Raw genomic sequence first — 23,552 nt, 5'->3', positions numbered from 1 at the left:
AGCAAGATGGCCTTCTCTTTGAAGCAGAGAGTAACTCTCATCAGACGCTGTATCTGTTGGCACCTTAATCCTAAATTTTTTCCACAGTGATATGTGATGATTGCAGACCACATGTACTATTTTTTCTAAGTTGAAAAGGTAAACTTTACTTGGAATGTCAATTTCTTAAAGAGCTCTAACCAGATTTACTCAAAGATGTGTCCATGAAAAGTTTGGATGCACTTCAAGTTTTTCAAAATAAAATGAAAATTTTAAAACATTACAAGAAATTCGTGATTATAAGAACATTACAATATTGCTTTTAGAATTTGACAATTGTTCCTAAACTTGTTTGTAAATCTAAAACTAATAAAAAGTAGCACATTAAAGCAATGGTTAGACTCTACAGGAAGAAAAAAGCAATAAAATTACCCTACCATGAACTTAATGCCTGGTTGTGATCGATTTCCAAGTTGTTTGATTTCTAGTTTGGCCAACATACAAGATAATCGAGTAGGTGTAAATAATACAGAGACTATAATGTCTTCTTTGGGGTGTATTCTGATCTCACAAGAACTGGTCAACCGCTCTTCTGAGCCGAAAGTATTCTGAAACTATAATTTAAAAACCATCACTGAATAAAATGAAACAATAGGACAAATAAAATACACAAATCTTAAAGACAATTTGGTCAGTCTGAGGATGTAGCTCAGTGGTAAAGCACTTGCACAGGCTTTGTGTTCGATTCCCAACATTACAAGACAAAAAAAAAATTGAGAGTATATGTGAAACTCACATAAAACTTTGGCTAGAAACCAAATGATAGGTACAGGCCTATTATTAGGCATGTAGAATGTGGAGGCTGAAGGATCATGGGTTCCCAGCCAGTCTGGGCTATAAGTGAGAGATCCTGTCTCAAAAAAAAATTTTAATTCAACAAAACAAACTTAAAAAAAACAACCCAATACTATAAAAACAACAGTGGACACAACAAAATACTGCACTCTACAAACCTGAAAGCAATCTTGATCTTGTCCTCTAATGAGCAGTCGCAAGTGCTGGGTTGTAGATGTAGAATTGCTTCTTAAAGCTAGTTTCTGAAGCCTAAACACAATGATACATTTTAAATGAATATTGCTACCTAGATAAAGACTAAGACAATTAAAACTAACCACAATGTCTAGAGATGGGCTGATTGCATATTTCACCTTGGCAGGCTAGAATGTCTCCATAGTCTTAAAACTCTAATTTCTAAAACTATAAGGTTTGAGGCTTACTACTTATCAGAGAAGGCTTGGGTTTTACTCAGTTGCCTCATTCTTTATAATATATATGTATAAATGTATGCATGTGCATAAATGTGTATGTATGTGTATAAATTATACACATACATATATGTATAAATATTATACACATATATATGTATACATACATTAGAGTATACATAATTGTATACCTGTACATGCATACATTATACAACATATATGTGCATGTATATGTATAATATATATATTACCAGGCTTATAAAATATCAACCAATGAAAATCATTGAAAAAATTAAGTCAATATTATATACCTAACTGGAATACCAGGCTCAACCTAGGTTTCAGGAAAACAAGATGTCCTGGCTAAGGGTCTCATTAGTACAAAGTAGGCTTTTAAGCAATAGGCTGAATTAATTCTCATTTAAAAACATTTTGTTGCATATAGCTGGCTAGTAATATTCTTGAAACTGTATCTTCATTCAATACAAAATATGTGAGCAAATCACTATCATAAAATGTGCATATCATCAGTTAATCATTTAAGCTAGTTTATGCCGTATCCACCCACCTGTGCTACGGAAAGGCCTTTGGCTATCCGAAATCCTAGGAAAAGCTTCTACAAGTATGCTGACTGAAGAAGACATTCTTAAAAGAAATACCATTTGGGTCTGGGAATGTGGCTTAGTGGTAGAGTGCTTGCCTAGCATGCATGAAGCACTGGGTTCAATGCCTCAGTACCACATAAACAGAAGAGGTATCACTATGGCTCAAGTGGTAGAGTGCTAGCCTTGAACAAAAGACATTCAGGGACAGTGTCCAGGCCTTGAGTTCAAGCCCCATGACTGGGGAAAAAAAAGAAAGCAATATCATTTGGTAAGACTTTCATTTTTAGCATTTAATTTTAAAAGAAATGTTGGGGTTTGCTTATCTTTTAAAATACTGGGATTTAAACTTAGGGTCTTAAATTTGTGACACAGGCTCTCTAACACTTGAGCCATGGGTCGCAAGTCCTTTTAGCTTTCATTATTTTTTCAGATAGTGTCAAGTTTTTTTGTCTGGACTGACTTGGGCTGTGATTTTCCTATATAAGTTTCCTGAATTACTCAGAGGATACTCCTGGCTTTGTTGAGATGGAGATAGTATGTGTCCATGAGGGGAGTTGGGGGTGGATATCACACTAATATTTTGCCAGGCTGGCTTTAAATCACAATCCTCCCAATCTCTGCCTCCTGAGTACCTAGAATTAATGGCCTGAGCCACTGGCTCAACCAAAATATGGCTATTGTTATAAAGAGCTATCAAGTTCATGGAGGAAGAACTTGCTTTATCATTTTTAAAAGGAACCAAACAAAAAAGTCTTAAACTGCCAAAGTCTATAAGCAGACTTATAATTATGAATGTGTATGTGTGTCTATGTAAAAGAGAGAGAGAGACAAACCAGGTGCTGATGGCTTATGCCTGTAATCCTAGCTACTCAGGCTGAGATCTGGGATCACAGTTCAAAGACAGCCCACTCAGTAGTGAGACTCTTATCTCCAATGTGGCTTAGTGGTAGAGTGCTTGCCTAGCATGCATGAAGCCCTGGGTTTGATTCCTCAGTACCACATAAGCAGAAAAAGACAGGCGGTGCTATGGTTCAAGTGGTAGAGCGCTAGCTTTGAGCAGAGAGGCTCAGGGACAGTGCCCAGGCCCTGATTCAAGCCCCACGACTGGCTTAAAAAAAAAACACCAGAGGAGCTGGGAAGGTGGCTCAGTGGTAGAGCGCTTGCCTTGCATGCATGAGGCCCTGGGTTTGATTCCTCAGCACCACATAAGCAAAAAGAAAAAAGCTGGAAGTGGCGCTGTGGAAGAGCGCTAGTCTTGAGCTGAAGAGCTGAGGGACAGCGCCCAGACCCAGAGTTCAGTCCCCATGACCAGACACAAAAACAAAAACAAACAAACAAACAAAAAAAACCACCAGAAAACTGGAAGTGGCACTGTGGTTCAAGTGGTAGAGCGCTACCCTTGAGCTGAAGGGCTGAGGGACAGCGCCCATGCCCAGAGTTCAAGCCCCACGACTCACACACACACACAAAGAGAGAGAGACAGAGAATGAGGCAGACAGAGAGATAGAGACAGAGACAGAGAAAGACTGAGCTAGATGATATACACCTGTAATGCCAGAGACTCAGGAAGTAGAGATTGGGAAGACTGCAGTGATGCCAGCCTGGGCAAAAAAAGTTAGTGAGACTCCATCATCTCAACCAACAAACCAGGTATGGTGGTCATTCCTGTTATCCTAGCTGTGTGGGAGGCCTTAATAAGATCATGGTAGAAGGCCCCTTTGCTGAATACTCTCAGAACACATTGTCTCCTAGGACATGTCACGGAGAAGAGAAAGTTTCATTTCTAAGCAGATAGTATGATAATATACCTACCTCATCATGAACTCTGCTTGAAAATATAGAATAGCAGTATGTGCTGTCTGTTGTGTGAAAAATTACTTTTCTAAGCAGGACATCAAGATAGTAATAAGGAGAACTAAGCAATTAATAATGTATCTGAGTGTAACACAAAATATATACAAACAGCATCTTTATTGTCCAATTCAATGCTTTAGAATGGCAACTTTCAGGAAGCCAATTTTCACAATCATTTTGAGTACCATCAGCTGCACACAGTTCTCATAAGACTATCCTGCCAACTCTTATAAGTAAGGGCCACTTCAGGATTATGGGCCAGTTCCCTGCACCACCATGGGACATACTCTATATACCTGTTTGATGACAAGATATACCAGGAACTCCCCATGAAGAGTGAAGTAAAGAAAGGTAGCCTGAGGACTTCCCACAAAGAAAGAGTGGCTGAAATTCTGATAGTCTGCTCAGGCTCTGCTCTGTGTTCAACCTAACTAATGTCTTTTTATTTTTATTTAATTATATTTTTTGGTGCCAGTCTTGGGGCTTGAACTCAGGGTCTGGGCACTGCCCTTGAAGTTTCTTTTTTTGTTGTTGTTCCAGTTATAGGGCTTGAACTCTGGGCCTGGGTGCTGTCCCTCAGCTCTTCAGCTCAAGGCAAGCACTCTACTACTGTGAGCCACAGAGCCACTTCTGGTTTTCTGTTGGTTTATTGGAGATAAGAGTCTCACTGACTTTCATGCCCCAGCTGACTTTGAACCGAGATCCTCAGATCTCAGCCTCCTGAGTAGCTAGGATTATAGGTGTGAACCACTGGTGCCCAGCTGGGTTTTTGGGGGTTTTTTGTTTTTGTTTTAGTTTTGTTTTGCTGTAGGCTAGAGCTGTTAATCAATTTCTCTTTTCTTTTTAGCTTTTATGTTTATATCTAACAATTAAAATATTTTGGTCACCTTCCACAGCATAGAACTAACTTAAAGGCTTTGAATCAACCATTTGTATATTTAGTTTTGAGATTTTTGTCATCAAGGCACAGTTCAGGCTCAATTGATAGAGAACTGGAAGCATCTTCTAGACGGGCATATGGCTCATTTATCCTTGCCTATTGACTGCTTCAATCCTGCTTCTATCTTAACTGGGTACAAAAGCACAAGAAACATATATTCAATAACACAGGAGCTACTATAGAGGAATCATTACCTCATACTCAGAGATACTCATATTGTTCAAGACCTTAGTCAAGAAAATTGTTTACTGAGAGAGAGCTGTTTAAAAAAACATAGAACCCATTCATTCTTCTAACTAACCTGAATTATTTTATGTTATCACACAGAATTGGCAAAGCCCAAATAAGAGCTCTTGCTACACCATGTTTGGGCATCAGACCATACAGAAGTACCTTAAAAAATGCAGACAGGTGATAGGAACTGCAATATCATAACTGCTATTTTTGTTTTCTTTAATATTGATTTTATTGTATAGATTTATCTTTCAAAGGATCTCTGGAAAGTATGGCTCCCAAAAGCCTTACGTTGGAAGAAATGTATTTGTTCATGCAGTAACTGTGATTGATGGCATTGACAGTGCAGATTTCTTACACTGCCAGGCAGAATTGGCAGTAGTAGGGCCAAACATATATGGTAATAAGGAGTGCAAATACAGACTCTCAGGTGCCATCACGGAAGTCATTTTGTTTAGTACTACCATCTTAACCTTTTTTTTTTTAATGTGAAAATACCATATAGAGGGGTTACAATTACATGGGCAAGATAATGAGTACATTTCTTATCAAGCATTGGTGCCTCCTGCTTTGTTTCCCCTTCCCATCCCTTCCCATCTCCCACCCCCCCACCCCCCTTAGCCCCCCACCCCCCCGGCAAAAGTTGTAAAGTTCGTTTTTTGACATAACGACTTGTACATCTCACTGTTGCAATGGGTCCACCTATATCCCTAGTTAAATGACTTGTTTTTGCCCTTCCCCTCCATAAATTATACCAACATCAAATACAGATTATACCATGGGGGAGGGACATACAAAGCAACAAAGAAATCATCTTATAAATATGTTAGAAACATTCGTACGAAAAAAAATTTGAATACTTATCTTGGGGTTCATTTCACCTAACATCAACTTACCTGACCTTTTCTGCTTGTCTCAGACATATACTAGTTATTGCAAATAAGGGAAACCATGGGACCTATGTTTCTTTGGGCCTGGCTTACTTCACTTAATATAATTTTTTTCCAAGTCTTTCCATTTCCTAACAAATGGGGCAATGTCATTCTTTCTGATGGAGGCATAGAATTTCATTGTGTATATATAACACATTTTCTTGATCCATTCATCTACTGAGGGCATCTGGATTGGTTCCATATCTTAGCTATGGTAAATAATGCTGCAATAAACATAGTTGTGCTGGTAGCTTTAGTATGGTCTTGTTTGTGATCATTTGGGTAAATGCCCAAAAGTACAAATCAAAACAACATTGAGATACCACCTCACCCCAGTTAGAATGGCTATAATCAAGAACTCTAATAATAACAGATGCTGGAGGGGATGTGGACAGAAGAGAATCTTATTGCATTGTTGGTGGGAGTATAAACTTTTTCAACCACTTTGGAAAGTAGTATGGAGGTTCCTCAAAAGACTCCACATAGAGCTCCCCTATGACCCGGCAATCCCATCTTAACCTTTTGATAAGTTCAAGCTGGTCTTGAACTTTTAATGTTCCTGGAACCTCAATCTCTCCAATCTCTGCCTACCACATAGTTAGGATTATAGGATTGAGCCACCTAGCTCCACTATTCTCCCAATTCTTAAAAACAAAAAACAAAAAACAGTAACACAGACATGATTAACACCAAGGAAATGACATTAGGAAATTAGCAAAACCTTGGCATTCTGAGCAAGGCACACTTACTGTGTTCTACCAAGAGGTACACCACCCCAAGTCAGAAACTGTTTGTTGGACAAAATTGATGGAATATCTGAACAGCAGGGTCCAGGCAAAGGTGTGCTTTCTGAAGAAATGACTTCACCCTTTAACAGTACTTCATACTGAGGTCCAAATGGCTGCACAAATATTTTCAAGATCCTAATACAGAAAAAAGTCCAAGTCAAAGGCAATATATTTAATTCTTTTAGCAAATATTTCCTCTGGACTCCCTTTGTCCTAAAGAGAGTGAGCTTGGTGCTGAAAATACAATGATAGTACTATTTCAGGGAAAAATACACACTGGGGGAGAAAAATCACAATAACATCTACATGGTAGGGCATGAGAAAATCACAGTACTCTGGGGAAAATAATTATGAGGAATTTAGGAAGAAGTTAGCCCTGGGCTGGGAATGTAGCTTAGTGGTAAGAGTGCTTGTCTAGCATGCATGAAGCCCTGGGTTCAATTCCCGGATACCACAGAAAAGGCCAGAAGTGGCGCTGTGGCTCAAGTGGTAAAGGGCTAGCCTTGAGCATAGAGAGGCTCAGGGACAGTGCTCAGGTCCTGAGTTCAAGCCCCAAGAAAAAAAAAAGAAGTTAGCCCTGAGTGGAGGTTAAACATTCCAGATACATGCCGGACTCTTCTGCATGCAGGGTTCCAATAGCAGACTAAACAGATGCAGTCATTCTGGATCTAAGCTGGGAGTAAGCAATGGTGCCTCAAAGGTGTCGTCTCAGGTTGGTTTACAGATTAGAGTTCACACAGGAACAATGGTTTTCTGACTAGAAGTTAATATTTGCTTATTATTCGGGTACATAAGGTCAAAGACCTGGAGAAGGGAAAGCCAATCCTTAAACTAAAATGATAAGACCAAAGAAGGAGTTCTTGGGAGAAAGAAAATAAGGCTAACGAACATCCTATTATTTTACTTCTGTCAGAATACATTTGAAAATACTGATTTCTTAATTTCTTTTCAGCTACTTAAAAACTTTTAGCGAAAAGAAAAAAAGAAAACCTGACAATAACCAAGCTACATGATATATTAGATAAAGTTCAATTTTTACATTTATATTGTATAAATGGCTCTTCTCAGAGATGAGTAAAGACCTGTCATTATAAATATTTTCAGGTTACCTTTCCTCACAGGATTTGAGATCCTTTGGTGTAAATGAAACTGTCACTTCATGTTCTTCTCCAGGTCTAAGAAACAGATTCTCTGGATCCACTGAAAAGTGACTTCCTTGTTCTTGGACCTAAACAATTACATAATCACAACTCAATGCTAACTCACACAAATACAGCTTCTCTGGTTCTCTTTTCTTAGGTGCCTTTCTTATTTGCTAGGAAGGTTTATAAGTTCCTTTCTCCTTGTCATCACTGTCCCAACTTATTGTACTCCCTTTTGAAAGGATATTTGTTCTTCTTTCCTATTCCCATCCAATCTCCAATTCTTGGTCACCAGCACCTCTTACCACCCAGGGATCTTAGTAACAATCTATCCATGTGGACCACTCTTCTCCAATTCTCTCTAACCACATATGGCACAGAAACATTCCAACAACTAATTTAAAACGAGGCTCTTATACTGAAAGCATTAGACTTCAACATTAAAGCATCACAGCATATATTTCATGCTATGTTAACACCAAGGTTTTACAACACTTGTGGAAATTCTAAGCTACACCGACAGTCCCTTTTTTTTGAGACAGAAAAAAGAAAAAATACAGGCTAGCCATGAATGTGCTATGTAGCCCAGGCTAGCCTTCAACTCAAGATCCTTCTGCCTCAGCCTTCCAAACACTGAGATAATAGGGATATGCCAGCATGCTTGACTTCATAGAAATTGTCTGGTTTGATCCCCATTGGATCTTAACTGGGTAGGAACATGGCAGCCTTCAGATGGTGAGGGACAAAAGACAGACTTTTTCCCTTCCACAAAAATTCTTACCTTGATATCTAAATAAACCTCGATATTCCCAGCATTTTTCAAAGGCAAGTGCTGCTTCATTGAGGAATTCACACTGGCCAACAAATGCACAGTCTACAGGTAGGACAAAACATACACTTAAAAAACTGTCAATCAACTGAAATCAACTGAAATCAACCTCAACACCAAACAACAGCAGAAAAGAGCTAAGAGTACCTGTAAATCCTTGGGGGCATGAATTCTAGCTATGCCTGCTCTTGCTCGGAGACTCACACTCATAAGAATTGGTGTAGGATTTGGGCTGTCAACTTCTATATCAACTCTTGCCAAGAATTCTTCTGCTGAGTCTAGAATCTCTAGAAAAATATGTTCTTTTAGGCCAGAAGCCAGTTATTTAAACCCACCCAACATTTCCATACAACACCCTTAAGGGACCAAAAGAAAATTTAGGCAAGAAGATTTTTTTTTTTTTTGCCTGTCCTGGGGCTTGAACGCAGGGCCTGAGCACTGTCCTTGAGCTTCTGTTGCTCAAGGCTAGCTTTCTACCACTTAAGCCACAGCGCCACTTCTGGCTTTTTCTGTTTATGTGGTACTGAGGAATTGAACCCAGGGCCTCATGCATGCCAGGCAAGCATTTTACCAATAAGCCATATTCCCAATCCCAAGGCAAGAAGATTTTAAGAGGAATAGCAATGAGTAGAGAGAGAGGAAGAGACAAAATATCACATTAAGTTTACTGTGGCATTTGCTCTCATTACCCATACTTAAACAGGTTTAACTCAAAGTATACCATGTGCTCAATTTTTCAAACAACATAAAATTCTTAATAAATTACTCAAAATATTTACAGTTGAGAGAGGAAATAAAACATTTTTAAGTTTGTATTTTATTTAGCTAAAAACATAGTACCTGAAGAAGTTACTGGTTTCGTTGGACTATGGAACAGCACCCAAACTATCAGAAATTCTGGGTCCTACAGAATGAAAAACAATTTTTTAAGTATATGATGAAATTAAGATCCAAATAAACAGGAGAAAGGCAATTTGAAAACTTCTTTACTTCTAAGCCAGTTCTTCAATCCACCCAGCCTACCTGTCCATCAAAACTGGCTGGCATGATGTGACTGACCACGGATGGAGCCGCTAGCTGAGCAATCACATCAGCGTAAGGAGCAGCTTTCAGAGAAGCATGCACAGGTTCCTTTGAAAATGTGAAGCAGCGCCATGCAAAGGCATTCTATTTAAAAATAGAAGCATCAGACTCAGTAAAATCAGGGTTGCATTTACCTTTCTCAACAAAACCTTTAACAACATTAATTTACTTTATGTAGAAAATTAACAAAAAAAATTAGTGTCTGCAGATTCAAAATCAACTCTAAATGCAGATTCTTAGTGCTTGTTTGTACTTACAGCATTAATAATCATTCTGATAGGCACCACAGCATTCGTCCTATTTATCACTTTCAGTGGGAGAACCTTCCAGCCTCCATATGTCAAGTCACCAAAATCTAGAACACCTTTCTTTTCTGTTTCTACCTAAGTATAAAGAAAGGAATTATTTATAAAAAAGCAAAGGCAATATGATAATAAATATCATAGTTTATGTACATATTACCACCTCTTAAATACACAAACTTGGCTAAAGTTACCTATAGAACTGTTGTAAGTAAGTTTTAGGTAAGCTTAGCTAAGTTTTCACAGACATGAGCTACCAATAATCAACTGAAGATCTGTATTATTTTTGTTGTGTGTCTGTATGCTGGACCTGGCAGGGCTTGAGTGCTGTTACTGAACTTTTTGTGCTCAAAGCTAGCACTCTTACCACTTGAGCCATAGTTCTACTTCTGGCTCTTTTGGTGTTTTAATTGGAGATAAGCATCACACGAACTTTTCTGCCTCAACTCCAAACAACATACTTGTGAATAATCAGTAGATCACCAAAGAACTACGAGAAGAAACCCAAAAATTCCTAGAACCAAAGGAAAAAGAAAATACCATTTACTAGAACCTTTGGAACACAAAAAAAGCAGTGGTAAGAGAAAACTTTATATAGCTATGAGTGTCTACATTAAATCATCAGAGCTGTCAAATAAATTACCTAACACTGTATGTCAGACTCTTAGAAACACAAGAACAAGCCAGTCAAGTGTCAGTGGCACACACCTGTAATCCTAGCTACTCAGGAGGCTAAAGTCTAAGGATTGGGGTTTGAAGTCAGCCTGAGTAGGAAAATCTGTGGGACTCTTATCACCACTAAACAGTCAAAGAAAGCTATAAGTGGATCTGTAGCTCAAGTGGTACAGTGCTAGCCTTGACCAAAATAGTTCAGGGACAGCTCCTAGGCCCCAAGTTCAAGCCCCAATATCAATCAATCAATCAATCAATAAAAGAATCAATTAAATTGAGATGAGTCTTCAAAAACTGAAATAAGCAAACTTAAATTAAGCACAAAATTAAAAAGGTAACAGTAACAAATTTCAGCTATAAGAATCTCATTTATTACTTATGGAAACATAAAGTACAACTGGCAATATCTATGCAAAGGAAAGATACATTATACCATTAAATACATCTGTCGTACATACTTTGAAGATTTACTCCAAGAATTTTTATGGATGGGATCTCTGTATAAAATTCCTGAACTGTGACTTATGTTCCCTAGTCAAAGCTGTAAGTCTTTCAGGGTCCTAGGTCCTCTTCCACAAAGGTGGCTTTCATGGCCCTGGCTAGCACTGAGGTTCCCAAACTTCTCTGCTTATTACACTCAAAGCTCAAACAAATTCAGTCTATTGGAAATTCATTATGTGAGTCCTAACTGGTCAACCAATAACTTACATAGAAGATAGTGACATCGCTATCTTCACAATTGTAAATTTTCACATCTTCTATAAAAATGAAAAAGTAAGCTGCTTAAAGGCAGTTTCAAAAGCCTCATATAGAGGAATGCATTGACATGATGAAAACTAATAGCACTCACTCTCAGTGGTTCTCAATGGGGTAGGAGGGGTGACAGTGTCTAAAGACACTTTTAGTTGTAACAACAGGGGAAATGACTACTGCTCATATCTAATGGGTAGTTAGGAAAAGAGCTACACATCCAATACTGCCTAAGACAGGCTCCCTCTCCCTAAAGAGTTAAAGAATTAAAGCTGAAATCCCTGATCTAGAGTATGGTATACATAGCAGAACTGATGAACAAGTTCACTAAATGGCATGTAAGCAAAAGGAAAACTCTTAAGTACATGAGAACACAGCATGAGGACATCTACAAACTCAACTTTCTCCTTCATATCCTAGTAAATAAACTGCTGAGTTACCATGTATTTCCCTGAGGAATATACTATGGGAAAAAGCCTGAATGGTTGGTTGTCCTCTTGAGGAGACTGCCTGCCCTTCGTGCCCCACAAGTCAGCTCTAAACTGTAAGTCATAGCTATAGCTTTGTTGGATAAAATGATGACAAATTCACTTTTAGCAGGAGTTAATTGTGGTTCAATAACATTTTTAACTTCAACTCACCTATCAGAAATCAATTTATTCATTATTTTTTAAGTTAAAAGTATTTATATTTCGGGAAACTAGGAAGAGGGTCAAACAACCTACCATGACAAGAATGCTTGATAGGAAATTCATTACCTTACTCATGTAACTGTAACCCCTCTGTACGGTATCTTTACAATAAAAAATGTTAAAAAAGAATACAAAGTTAGAAATGTTTCAGGCATTTGTGTAAGAGCAAATTTCCTTAAGAGTCAACAAAATGTATATGTATTTTTATTATATTTTAAACAGTTTTGATCAGTTAAGATGGCCTCTTGCTCAATTAAAGTTACAATGTAACCTATAATGTGAAGTTAGATATACTATCTAAAGAAGAGATGTCAGTATTTTTAGGAACACTATTGTCAAAATAGCTATTTTACTTCTAATGACTATAAAGAGCTACTCTGCCTTTCCTATTTTGTACCCTCCCCAATTCTCCCTCCATTCCTCCATGTTGTTCACTGTATTAATTCTGAGGTCACTTTGTGTCAATTAAGGTATCTCCCATAAAGCAGTAGTTGGTAACTAGGGCTACAATTTGTAATCATTTGGGAAGACTAAAAAAATGCTGATATTCATATATAATCCCTGCCCCACTCAAATATGGATGGAACTCAGGTATAAGAAAGTCCCAGTGTTATTTTATTTTTTAAAATTTTTTTGTCAGTCCTGGGGCTTGAACTCAGGGTCTGGGCACTATTCCTGAGCCTCTCAGTGCTCAAGGCTAGTACTCTGCCACTTGAGCCACAGCACCTGTGCTTATGTGGTACTGAGGAATCAAACCCAGGGCTTCATACATGCTAGGCAAGCATTCTACCACTAAGCCACATTCCCAGAGCCCCCCCTCCCCCCGCCAATGTTATTTTAATATGCGGCCACAGCTAACAGTCATTGTGCTAAATAAAATTTCTTTCACTTTCAGACAATGGAGGCATGGCCCAAATAGAATAATCCCTAACAAGCATGAGGTCTTGAATTCAAACCCCAGTACTGGACTCAGGGGAGAGGCCAAGCACCAGAGGCTCACACCTGTCATCCTGAATACAGGAAGGAGAGACCCAGGAGGATCATGATTTGAGGCCAATGAAGGAAAAAGTTCCAAAGACCCCCATCTAAATAGAAAAGGCTAGGCATGATGGTGTACATCTGTAATCCAAGCTACAGCCCAAAGCACATATAAGAGAATCATAGTCCATGTAGGCACCAACAAAGAATGAGACCTTTTGTCAAAAATAACCACAACACCCTGATAAGTGGATGCTAAATCCAAAATGTTAGGTGATACAACAAAATTAATAGGACTTAAGAAACAAAGAACTTCCACTACTAAATATCCCCATGCTGCTGATCACATGTATGGTGTATACGTGTACACCGTTATATGTTATAGACTGTGATAGACAATTTGCTCCAGGAAAGTTAGAATGAACTTGTGACTTTAAATGAGCATCATTATTCCACAGTATTGTGAAATTTGGGAAATCATGTAATCACTTAATCACAATTAAAAAAAAAAAAAGAACCTCGGGGAAGGTAGGGAGGTAAGGGATGGTAGGGGGAAAACAAGGAGGGGGTAACAATGCTCAATAGCAAGTGTACTCATTACCTTACTCATGTAACTGTAACCCTCTGTATAGTATCTTTACAATAAAAAATTAAAAAAAAAATAACCACAGCAGCCAAGCACCAGTGTGTCATGCCTATAATGCTAGCTATTTACCAGACTGAGATCTGAGGATTGAGGTTTGAAGCCAGCCCAGGAAGAAAAATTTGAGAGACTATTATCTTTAACCAGCAAAAAGCCAAAACTGGAGGCAAATGGTAGAGTTCCAGCACCAGTGAAAAAGCTGAGTGAGAGCAAGAGGCTCTAGTACTGCCAAAAAATAAATAAATACTCAGGCACAGACGGCTCACACCTGTAATCCTAGCTACTCAGGAGGCTGAGATATGAGGGTCATGGTTGAAAGCCAGCCTGCGTAGACAAGTTCAAGAGACTTTTATCTCCCATTAACTACCAAAAGAAAGCTGGAACTGTGGCTCAAGTGGTAGAATGCTGGGTTGAGCAAGATATTCAGAGACAGTGCTCAGGCCCTGAGTTCAAACCCCAAGTCCAGCACCAGAAATAAATAAGTAAATAGTTAAGTAGGTAAGTAATTAATAAGTGGAGAGGGACTGTCAGAAAATGGATGACTTTATGAAGAATAAGAATTAGGGACTGGGAATGTAGATCAGTGGTAAGAGTGCTTGCTTAGCAGGCATGAATCCCTAGGTTCCATTCCTCAGTACCACATAAACAGAAAAAAAACGGAAGTGGCATTGTGGCTCAAGAGGTAGAGTGCTAGTCTTGAGCAAAAAAGCTCAAAGACAACACCCAGGCCCTGAGTTCAAGCCCCAGGACTGGCAAAAAAAAAAAGAGAGAAGTGCCCGTGCCGGGCATGGGTGGCCAAACCAGAAGTGACACTGTAGCTCAAGCTGCAGAGCACTTGCCTTGAGCTGAAGAGCTGAGGGACAGCGCCCAGGCCCAGAGTTCAAGCCCCACGACTGACCAAAAGAAAAATAAAGAATTATCAGAAAGATTTTAATGTTATACCTATTAAGATAAAAATCTTAGTCACTATATTTATATTTCTGAAAAAAACTAATAAGTTTGGAGTAAGAATTACAGAATAAGAATTTTGGAATAATAATTGCTTAGCTTGAAACTTAGTGACACATTTTCCCACAAATACATTTTGCCAAATGTTTCTTCTCAGTTAAACAGCCTCCAACAATACGCTCACAGCAATCAAGTTACCTCAATAGCAGGGGCCTCGGCAATCGCTGTGAGGATGACTCTGCTTCCCAAAGCTTCTGCTTGTACTATCGTTTCAGTATCTGCTGAGAATGGCCAAGATGTGACGCTGAATATACATCTGAAAATCCCAGGATTGGATGGTATAAAAAGTACTTTTATCTCTTCTGTAACATGAGGTCTTATAATGACTTTATTCTTGAAAACTAAACAAGGGTATGTTGAAAGGTCCACCTTAAAAAAAAAAAAGCCACATGATCTGTCAAGAAATGGCTTTATCTTAAAAATCAAGAAGATTCACCTAATTTAAGTCCTCTCCCTAATCACTCCAATTACAAAATCTAAACATCAGCTGCTTAAAAACATCCCATAGTAGAATTAGTCAAAATGTCTCTAATTGAATTTAATGCATAAGGACTGAGACTCGGTAGTCTATTTTGAAGCAAACATATTTCTCTACACATTTCTCTAAAAAAGGAAGTACTGTCCAGATCTGGTGGCTCACACCTATAATCATAGCTACTCAGGAGGCTGAGATCGGAGGATGTCAGTTCAAAACCAGACTGGGCAGGAAAAAACTGTGAGGCTCTTATCTCCAATTAGCCACCTAAAAATTGTAAGTGGAGCTCTAGCTCTGTGTTAGAGCACTATCCTTGGGCAAAAACACTCAGGTAACACCCAGGCTCCAAGTTCAAGCCCATAACTCCCCCAAAAAGAAGAAAGGAAGGAAGATAGGACACACTTGGTAGAAAAAGTTTAATAAATGTCAAATTTCATCTCAGAATTATGCTTTGTGATAATTCATATGAAAGAATGTATGAATCCAAATATAATATATAATACTAACTAGGTGTTGATGAAACAGGAGAGGTCCAGAACAAAACATGTTGTGGTATCATAGCAAGGGGAGTACCCATCACATCATCAAAAAGCAGACTTGTAACTTTTTATGGTGTAAAAACACACCATTTGTCAAACTCATGGCTAGAAGATATAAGGTCATAGTATATTCCAAAGTCCAAGCAACCCTAGATGGTTTATAATTACCATGACTTGTCTGTCTAGGCTAATGTAAATTTGAGGGAGGGGGGAGGGAGGGAGGAAGGAAGGAAGGAAGAGAAGGAAGGAAGGAAGAGAAGGAAAGGAAAGGCAGGCAGGCAGGCAGGCAGGCAGGAAGGAAGGAAGGATTAGAAGGGCATGGAAAATGGAGCACTTCATAGTCCCAACAGTCTTTCTAGGATATGTTTTATACATCTCCATAATGCAGTGGGATGAAAAGTTAAGCTGCTTCTGAAAGTGTCAGACTAGCCTTCAGAACTCCTCTGATATGACTCTAACCACCTATCCTCCTCCTGTACATCCACAGACTGCACCATTCAGACTCCTAGGAGCCTGTAAAGTCTTACTTCCCACCCACAACCCTTTCCTTGATACGAACTGGATTTTCATCTAACCTGATGATCTGAAATAATGAAAACAAGAAGCAAAGTTGAGAAAGTCCTATTTTACCATATTATTTAGGCTACTGGTAGAAAAACAAGGGAGTAAAACCATCTACAAACGTTGTCTGGTAAGAAGCAGTCACAAAGCCAAGACATGTCAGAACAGAAACTACTAACCTTATTTCCCACTCTCTCTACTCACTGGCATTCAAATAGTCATTATCCTAAGGAAAGAATATTCACAGTCCAGAATGATAGTAGCTGTAATTGATCAAGTAAGAGTGTATCTGTATGAATTAAAGCTAAAACTGTATTTCCAAGTATTTCTAAAGACAATGATCAGATAAATTATCAAAAAGATTCCCTTTACTAAATGAAGACTAAGTTGAAACAGTAGCTTAGTTTTTTTTCTCATAAATAATCATATTTAGCAAAACCAACAAAGTCATAAACAGAACATTCAGTGATTTATTGCTAAAGGCAAACTGACATGACTTTATAAAACTGACAATGAAATACAATGATTAGTAACTGATGGAAATGTAAAATATCCACATTTCACTTCTTACATTGAAAATACAAAACTAAAAACTAAAAAAGGGACTGAAAGAAGATAAAATTATAGTTGGATTGGGTAAACGGGGAGTGGAAAACTTCCAGACCAGTAGAGAGAAAGGGAAGTTACCCACTCCACTGCAATGCACTGTAAAGTTTAATGAGAAAGACCATCAGAGCTCACCTTCTCACCGTTAACACTAACACTGAGAACCCCGATGCTAACTTGTAGCCAGCGGTCAGTTGGATTAAGCACACTCAGATGGGTCTGCGAAGCAATACCAACACAGCAAGCATGAGGAAACTTCAATTCCTCGGGCACTCTGACATTCCCTATGTAAGAAAAGTCAGAATGCAAGTTACATCAAACACTTGATTAAAAGCACTACTGGTTATATGGAAATTATTATGTAAGACTGCCTGCTTATACGTAAGAGCTATAGTATTAATGCCTCTGACGTGTAGGAATCCCTCATTTTGTATGAGTCTCAGCAGAAACTGAAAAACTATTTTTTTGAAGCTCTATCTAGCTGGGGGGGGGGGGGGGGGGGGGGAGCCGCCAGGGGGCGTCAACAAAATCTTTATTTTACAAGATAATCAATTCTTTGATGTTATTATCATCAGATAATCCTGACCTCTTTTTCTCTCCCAAATTATAATCTACTACTTAACCTCATAAGAAACCACAGAGAGTCAGATGTTGATGGCTCACTCCTATAATCCTAGCTGCTCAGGAAGCTGAGATCTGAGGACCAGAGTTCAAAGCCAGTCCAGGCAGGAAAATCCATGAGATTCTTTAAACTGTATTTTTTTTTGTCTTTTCTTTTTTGGCACTGGGGATTGAACCCAGGACGTTGCACTTGCTAGGGAAGCGCTTTGCCACTGAGCTACATCCCAGTCCAATCCATGAGATTCTTATCTCTAATAAACTGCCAGAAAAACCAGAAGTGATTCTGTGGCTCAACTGGTAGAGCACTAGCCTTGAGCTGAAGAGCTAAAAGACAGTGCCCTGGCCTAGTGTTCAAGCCTCACAACCAAAAAAAAAAGAAGAAGAAACCACAGAGGCTTTGACTTTCTAGATGTATACTACTACTTGGATTCTTAATACTACCACCATCTTTTCCCACTACCATGCCCCACACACTACTTCAATGGAGTAACTCATTCTGAGATCTAACCCTAAAGTGCATACTTGAGAGTTGGATGAATAACAAAAATCCAGTGAAGAGGAAAAGAAAAACTAGGAAGACAAAGGTATGGGGAGCACATTCCACCCACATACATACACTTAGTGTTGTTCTAAACCTACTTCAGTGATTCCTGCCACACACAGAAGTATTTGGGGATGCTAAATATGGGCAAAGGAAAAACTTCAGAAAAACTCACCAAATCTTGGCATGGTTCCTGAATTCCACTGTTCAATTCCACAGTTTGCACCAACAGATTGCACTGAAAAAGGTTTTGCTGTACTCAACAGGTTCTGACGTAAGGCATTAGAACATGAGTTACAAAAGGAAGAGGGACCCATCAATCCGGAAGCAAGAGTTGGTCCTAAACATATCCCCATAGCCATATGTTCTCCAGCAACAGAAGGGTAAGAATATCCAGAGAATCCACAGACTGAAGTGCTACCTGCATGGCACGGAGGCCTGTTAACATTTGCAGTTGAAGGGAAGGTCCCCAAATACTGCTGGGCCAAGGGAGCTGTGCTCACAGAATGTCCGGTCCAAAGTGAAGGGTGCACAGCAGGCATGTTTTGCATATCAACAGCAGAGCCATGACCCATAAGACATGGAGGGAGGTTGAGCTGGTTTCCCAAAGTGCTCTGATTAAGAATCTGGCCACTGGTATCACTGCTGGCAGTTGAAGGGTCTTTAGAAGTTATCCTCTGACCTTCTTCTGTAGTCTTCTGGCTTGACCCAGAAAGATGTGATGAGGCTGATCCAGCCTGAAGGCCCACATCTGCTTTGCTCAGCAGAGTCAGACTGATCAGGTCTAGTTCACTGGGGTTTGGTGTCAAACCTTCCTCACTGGTTCCCACAGGCTCTCTACTTTTCGAGGAAGAATCCTGACTCGATGTAAAATAAGATTCTCCATCCTCAGGTCTGCTACTCAAAGAAGTGGTTTCAGTTCCTTTTTCCAAATCAAACTTGCTTTGAGCAATACATGATAATATTCCTTTTCTTCTGTTATGAACTGGTACTTTTTCTCTAAGATTTCCAATAGCCTGTTCCTCCGATAGAGTTAGATCGGCTTGCGTAATTGTGCTGCTCAATTCACTGGTGATATCACTCTGTGTGACAAAGTAAAAAATAATCCCCAGATATATAAACTAAATATAATAAATTCAACCGTGTTTTTATGATCTCAAGTACTATAAGGAGATATATATGCATCCTGCCTCTAAAAGGAGTTGGTTTATATAAATATATAACTAAATATATAACTATAACTAAAATATACACCTATAAAATTCAGACTTACCTAAGAAAACTACAGTCAATGTTTTTTGTTTTTGTCAGTCGTGGGGCTTGAACTCTGGGCTTGGGTGCTATCCCTCAGCTCTTCAGCTCAAGGCAAGCGCTCTGCCACTTGAGCCACAGCGCCACTTCCGGTTTTCTGAGTCATTTATTGGAGATAAGAGTCTTGCAGACTTTCCTGCCCTGGCTGGCTATGAACCGCGATCCTCAGATCTCAGCCTCCTGAGTAGCTAGGATTACAGGCGTGAGCTACCTGCACCCAGCCTACAGTCAATGTTTTATAAAAAGAATTACAAGCCGGGCGCCAATGGCTCAGGCCTGTAATCCTAGCTACTCAGGAGGCTGAGATCTGAGGATCCCGGTTCAAAGCCAGCCCGGGCAGGAAAGTTCGTGAGACTCTTATCTCCAATAAACCACTAGAAAACCGGAAGTGGTGCTGTGGGGCTCAAGCGGTAGAGCCCTCGCCTTTAGCTGAAGAGCACAAGGACAGCGTCCAAGCCCAGAGTTCAAGCCCCATGACCGACAAAAAAAAAAGAATTACAGTCAGGCACTGGTGGCTCACACCTGTAATCCTAGCTACTCATGAGGCTGAGACAGTTTGAAGCCAACCCAGGCAGCCAAGTCCATGAAACTCTCATCTCCAATTAACCACCAGAAAACTGAAAGTAGAGCTGTGGTTCAAACTAGTAAAGTGCTAGCCTTGAGTACAAGAGCTCAGTGACAGCACCCAGGCCCTGAGTTCAAGCCCCACAACCAACAAAAAAAAGAATTATATGTTCACACCTATAATCCAAGCTACTCAAGTGGCTGAGCTCTGATGATGCTGCTTGAAACTTTTCAAGAAGGAAAGTCCATGACACTCTTATTTCCAATTAACCACCAAAACTTCAGAATTGGAGCTGTGGATCAAGTGACAGACCACCAGCCTTGAGCTAAAAAGCTCAGGTACAGTAGCTAGGCCCTGAGGTCAAGACCTAGGACCAGCACCAAGAAAAAGGGGAAAATAAATAAGCAGTATACATCAGTCACATCTGAAAAGCTTATACAAAGGACCAGGGTAAAGTCTTTTTTTTTTTTTTTGTCAGTCCTGGGGCTTGAACTCTGGGCCTGGGTGGTGTCCCTCAGCTCTTCAGCTCCAGGCTAGCACTCTACCACTTGAGCCACAGTGCCGCTTTCAGTTTTCTGAGCAGTTTATTAGAGATGAGTCTCACAGACTTCTGTGCCATGCCGAGCTGGCTTTGAACTGTGATCCTCAGATCTCAGCCTCCTGAGTAGCTAGGATTACAGGCAAAGTCCTATTTTTTTCTGTGAATTAAGAGTTTTACATCAGCAAACTTTATAATAAAAAACATCAATTACTTAACAAAGGATGAGGGCAGTGGCAAGCTGTCAAATAATATGGAAATCAAATTGGAGTCAACACAAAGCCATTCCCAGGTCTTCCCTTGCCCATTATGGGTCTAATCTATGTCATATGTGTGGAAGATTTGAAGATACTTAATTCTGTCTGTACTTTTTTTTCTTTTTGGTGTTACTTGCTAAGCAAGTGCTCTACAAATTATGCCACACTCTCAGCACTTTACTGCTTTGTACTTTTTATGGAGTCACTTGTTTTTACCAGACTCAGACTATAATCTCCCTACCTCTGGCCTCTCATGTATCTGGACTGCTACACCTACATAGCTCCCATGTGGCTGGAGTGAACAGATGCACACTGCCTGAGATGGGGTCTCACTAGCTTATTGCTTGGGCTGGCCTCAAATCAAGATCCTCTTGATCTACACTCCAAAGTACATGGGATTATAGGCATGAGCCATCACATCTGGCTTGCATTTTCCAATTTCTAAACGTGTGTAGTTTTCTCTTAAGTATGAAGTAATAGTCTTAGTGAATGCTAATATTCTCATTCCTTTATAATGTATTACCTGACAGGTGACAGCTATAGCTCTGTAGGATAACTAGCTAAAATGCACAAGAATTTAGTTCTCATTGATTATTTCTAGTACTTACCTTGGAAAAGAAAATTTGGACCAAAGTTTTAGAAACAATACTACCGATAAACATCAGATTGTCAATTATTGTTAAGAAGTAATATGTATTTCAAGGGTGAATTACTATGTGAATACCACTACTTTTCTCATATTATTCTGTCTAGTTGGTGAAGAAATAGGTTTAGGGAGGTTTTAAGGTTCTTAAGGAGGTTCTGAAGAAGTAACAGAAGAAAAGTTTTCTGGATCAGCTATTTTCATTGTTGAGACAGGATGGTCCTCCTGCCTCATCCTCCTAAGTGATGGGACTACAGATATGTACTACCATGCCTGGCTATCACTAAGCTCAGTAGGCTAAGAATATATAGACTACATAACCGGGAACACCAAAAAAAATGGCATCCAATGAAATGGATGGAATACCATATTGAACACTACATCATGTACTTAGTAACTGTACAGTATGTATTTAGCTGATTGGTGGAGATATATTCAACATACCTACAGTAGTCATATTCAACTCTTTAAAACTGGATATGAAGGGCTTGGAACATGGCTTAGTGGTAGAGTGCTCGCCTAGCATGCACGAAGCCCTGGGTTTGATTCCTCAGTTATGCATGAACAGGAAAAGCCAGAAGTGGAGCTGTGGCTCAAGTGGTAGAGTACTTGCCTTGAGCAAAAAAGCTCAAGGTCAGTGTCCCTGAGTTCAAGCCCCAGAACTGGCAAAAAAAAAAAAAAAAAACAAAAACAACTGGATATGAAGTTGCTACCTGCAATCCTAGCTACTCAGGAGTCTGAGATCTGAGGATCAACGGTTAAAAGTCAGCCAGGGCAGGTCCATGATACTCTTATCTCCAATTAACCACCAAAAAGGCCAAAAATGAAACTATGGTTCAAAGTGATAGAACACTAACTTAGAGCAAAAACATTCATGGACAGTACCCAGGCTCAGTTTAAGCACACATGCACACACTCTCTCATCTTGAATACTGTTACATTCACACCAGACCATACAAGGAAAATATCAGCTTCTCTTGGATAAATATTTCCAATCTCTTCATCTCCTCCCACTAAAGCTACCACTTTAGTGAGAGAAGGGATGGGTTAGGAGAGATGAGTAACAATGTTGTCAGATACTTTGTACTTATATATTGTTTTATAGAATGGGAACTTATTTGTACAACTACTTAAAGATAATTAACATAAATAAATAATTAATCAATTAATTTTTTTAAAAGCTACCACTTTAGTACCAGCTCACACTATCTCTTGTCTTAATGATAATGGCCTCATATCAAATCTCCTTGGTTCTAATTTAACTCATTTTAACCTATTACATATCTACTGGAGTGTTTATTGGCAAAACTAGGATTTGAACTTAAAGGCCCTGTGCTGACTAGATAAGACACTCTATGATGCTCCTAGCTCTTTTTTGCTTTAGTTTTTTTTTTTAATAAGGTTCTCTCATTTTTGACCTCGGCTAGCTTGGGACTTTGATACTACTACTACACTACTCAAGTAGCTGAGATTACAAGCAAGTACCACCATATTCATTTTTTACTCTTTTAATTAAAACTGCAATCCTCCCACATTTTCCACCTCCCAAATAGCTGGATTACAGATGTAAGCTACTATGTCTAGTCATGGAATAAACTTTAAAAATATTAAAACAGGTCATGTCAGTGTCCAGCTTTTATTAAAAGCCCTTTAAGGGGCTGGGAAGGTGGCTCAGTGGGAGAGCCCTTGCCTTGCATGCATGAGGCCCTGGGTTCGATTCCTCAGCACCACATAAGCAAAAAAAAGAAAAAAGCCAGAAGTGGCACTGTGGCTCAAGTGGTAAAGCGCTAGCCTTGAGCTGAAGAGCTGAGGGAAGCTCCCAGGCCCAGAGTTCAGGCCCCACAACTGGACCCCAAAATAAATAAATAAAGATAAAAGCCCTTCAAAATAAAAAATAAATAAAAGCCCTTCAACTCCCAAGTTTTATATCTAAGATTCCCTATTATTAGACCCTGCACTCTTTTCTATCCTTACTTCCCTTCCTCCACACATAAGATTCACTAAAGCCATTCTAAACTTCTTTGAGTTTATCTAATGCAGTGCCCAAATCACAATTCCACATCTTCCTCCCTGCTGAATTCCAAACAGGTCTGCAAAATAAGGTTTCACAGACATTCCTCCCATAAACTTTTGCTGAATCAATTCACCTTGCCCTGAAATCTATTTTCAGGAAACTTCTTCTGAATCCCCAGAGCATAC

General features: G+C 39.3%; 1 protein-coding gene across 2 annotated transcripts in view; it reads right to left on the bottom strand.

The window, feature by feature from the left end:
• The window catches only part of Cep192 (centrosomal protein 192), a 116,518-nt gene that overhangs the window by 44,311 nt on the left and 48,655 nt on the right, over positions 1-23,552 (bottom strand). For both annotated transcript variants that reach the window (XM_042683664.1, XM_042683665.1), the window contains exons 20-31: positions 18,215-19,121; positions 17,013-17,161; positions 14,835-15,065; positions 9,909-10,034; positions 9,592-9,735; positions 9,409-9,472; positions 8,716-8,855; positions 8,521-8,613; positions 7,707-7,825; positions 6,559-6,732; positions 993-1,083; positions 417-593 (exon numbers count right to left, since the gene is read on the bottom strand). In XM_042683664.1, coding sequence (XP_042539598.1) covers positions 417-593; positions 993-1,083; positions 6,559-6,732; positions 7,707-7,825; positions 8,521-8,613; positions 8,716-8,855; positions 9,409-9,472; positions 9,592-9,735; positions 9,909-10,034; positions 14,835-15,065; positions 17,013-17,161; positions 18,215-19,121 — 2,415 coding nt within the window. The remainder of the gene's footprint in view (positions 1-416; positions 594-992; positions 1,084-6,558; positions 6,733-7,706; positions 7,826-8,520; positions 8,614-8,715; positions 8,856-9,408; positions 9,473-9,591; positions 9,736-9,908; positions 10,035-14,834; positions 15,066-17,012; positions 17,162-18,214; positions 19,122-23,552) is intronic.

Source organism: Dipodomys spectabilis, unplaced genomic scaffold, assembly GCF_019054845.1.
Source record: "Dipodomys spectabilis isolate Male_0828 unplaced genomic scaffold, ASM1905484v1 ptg000083l, whole genome shotgun sequence".
NCBI lineage: Eukaryota > Metazoa > Chordata > Mammalia > Rodentia > Heteromyidae > Dipodomys > Dipodomys spectabilis.
The sequence above is the reverse complement of the archived record's forward strand: the minus strand, read 5'-3'. Positions and strand labels throughout refer to the sequence as shown.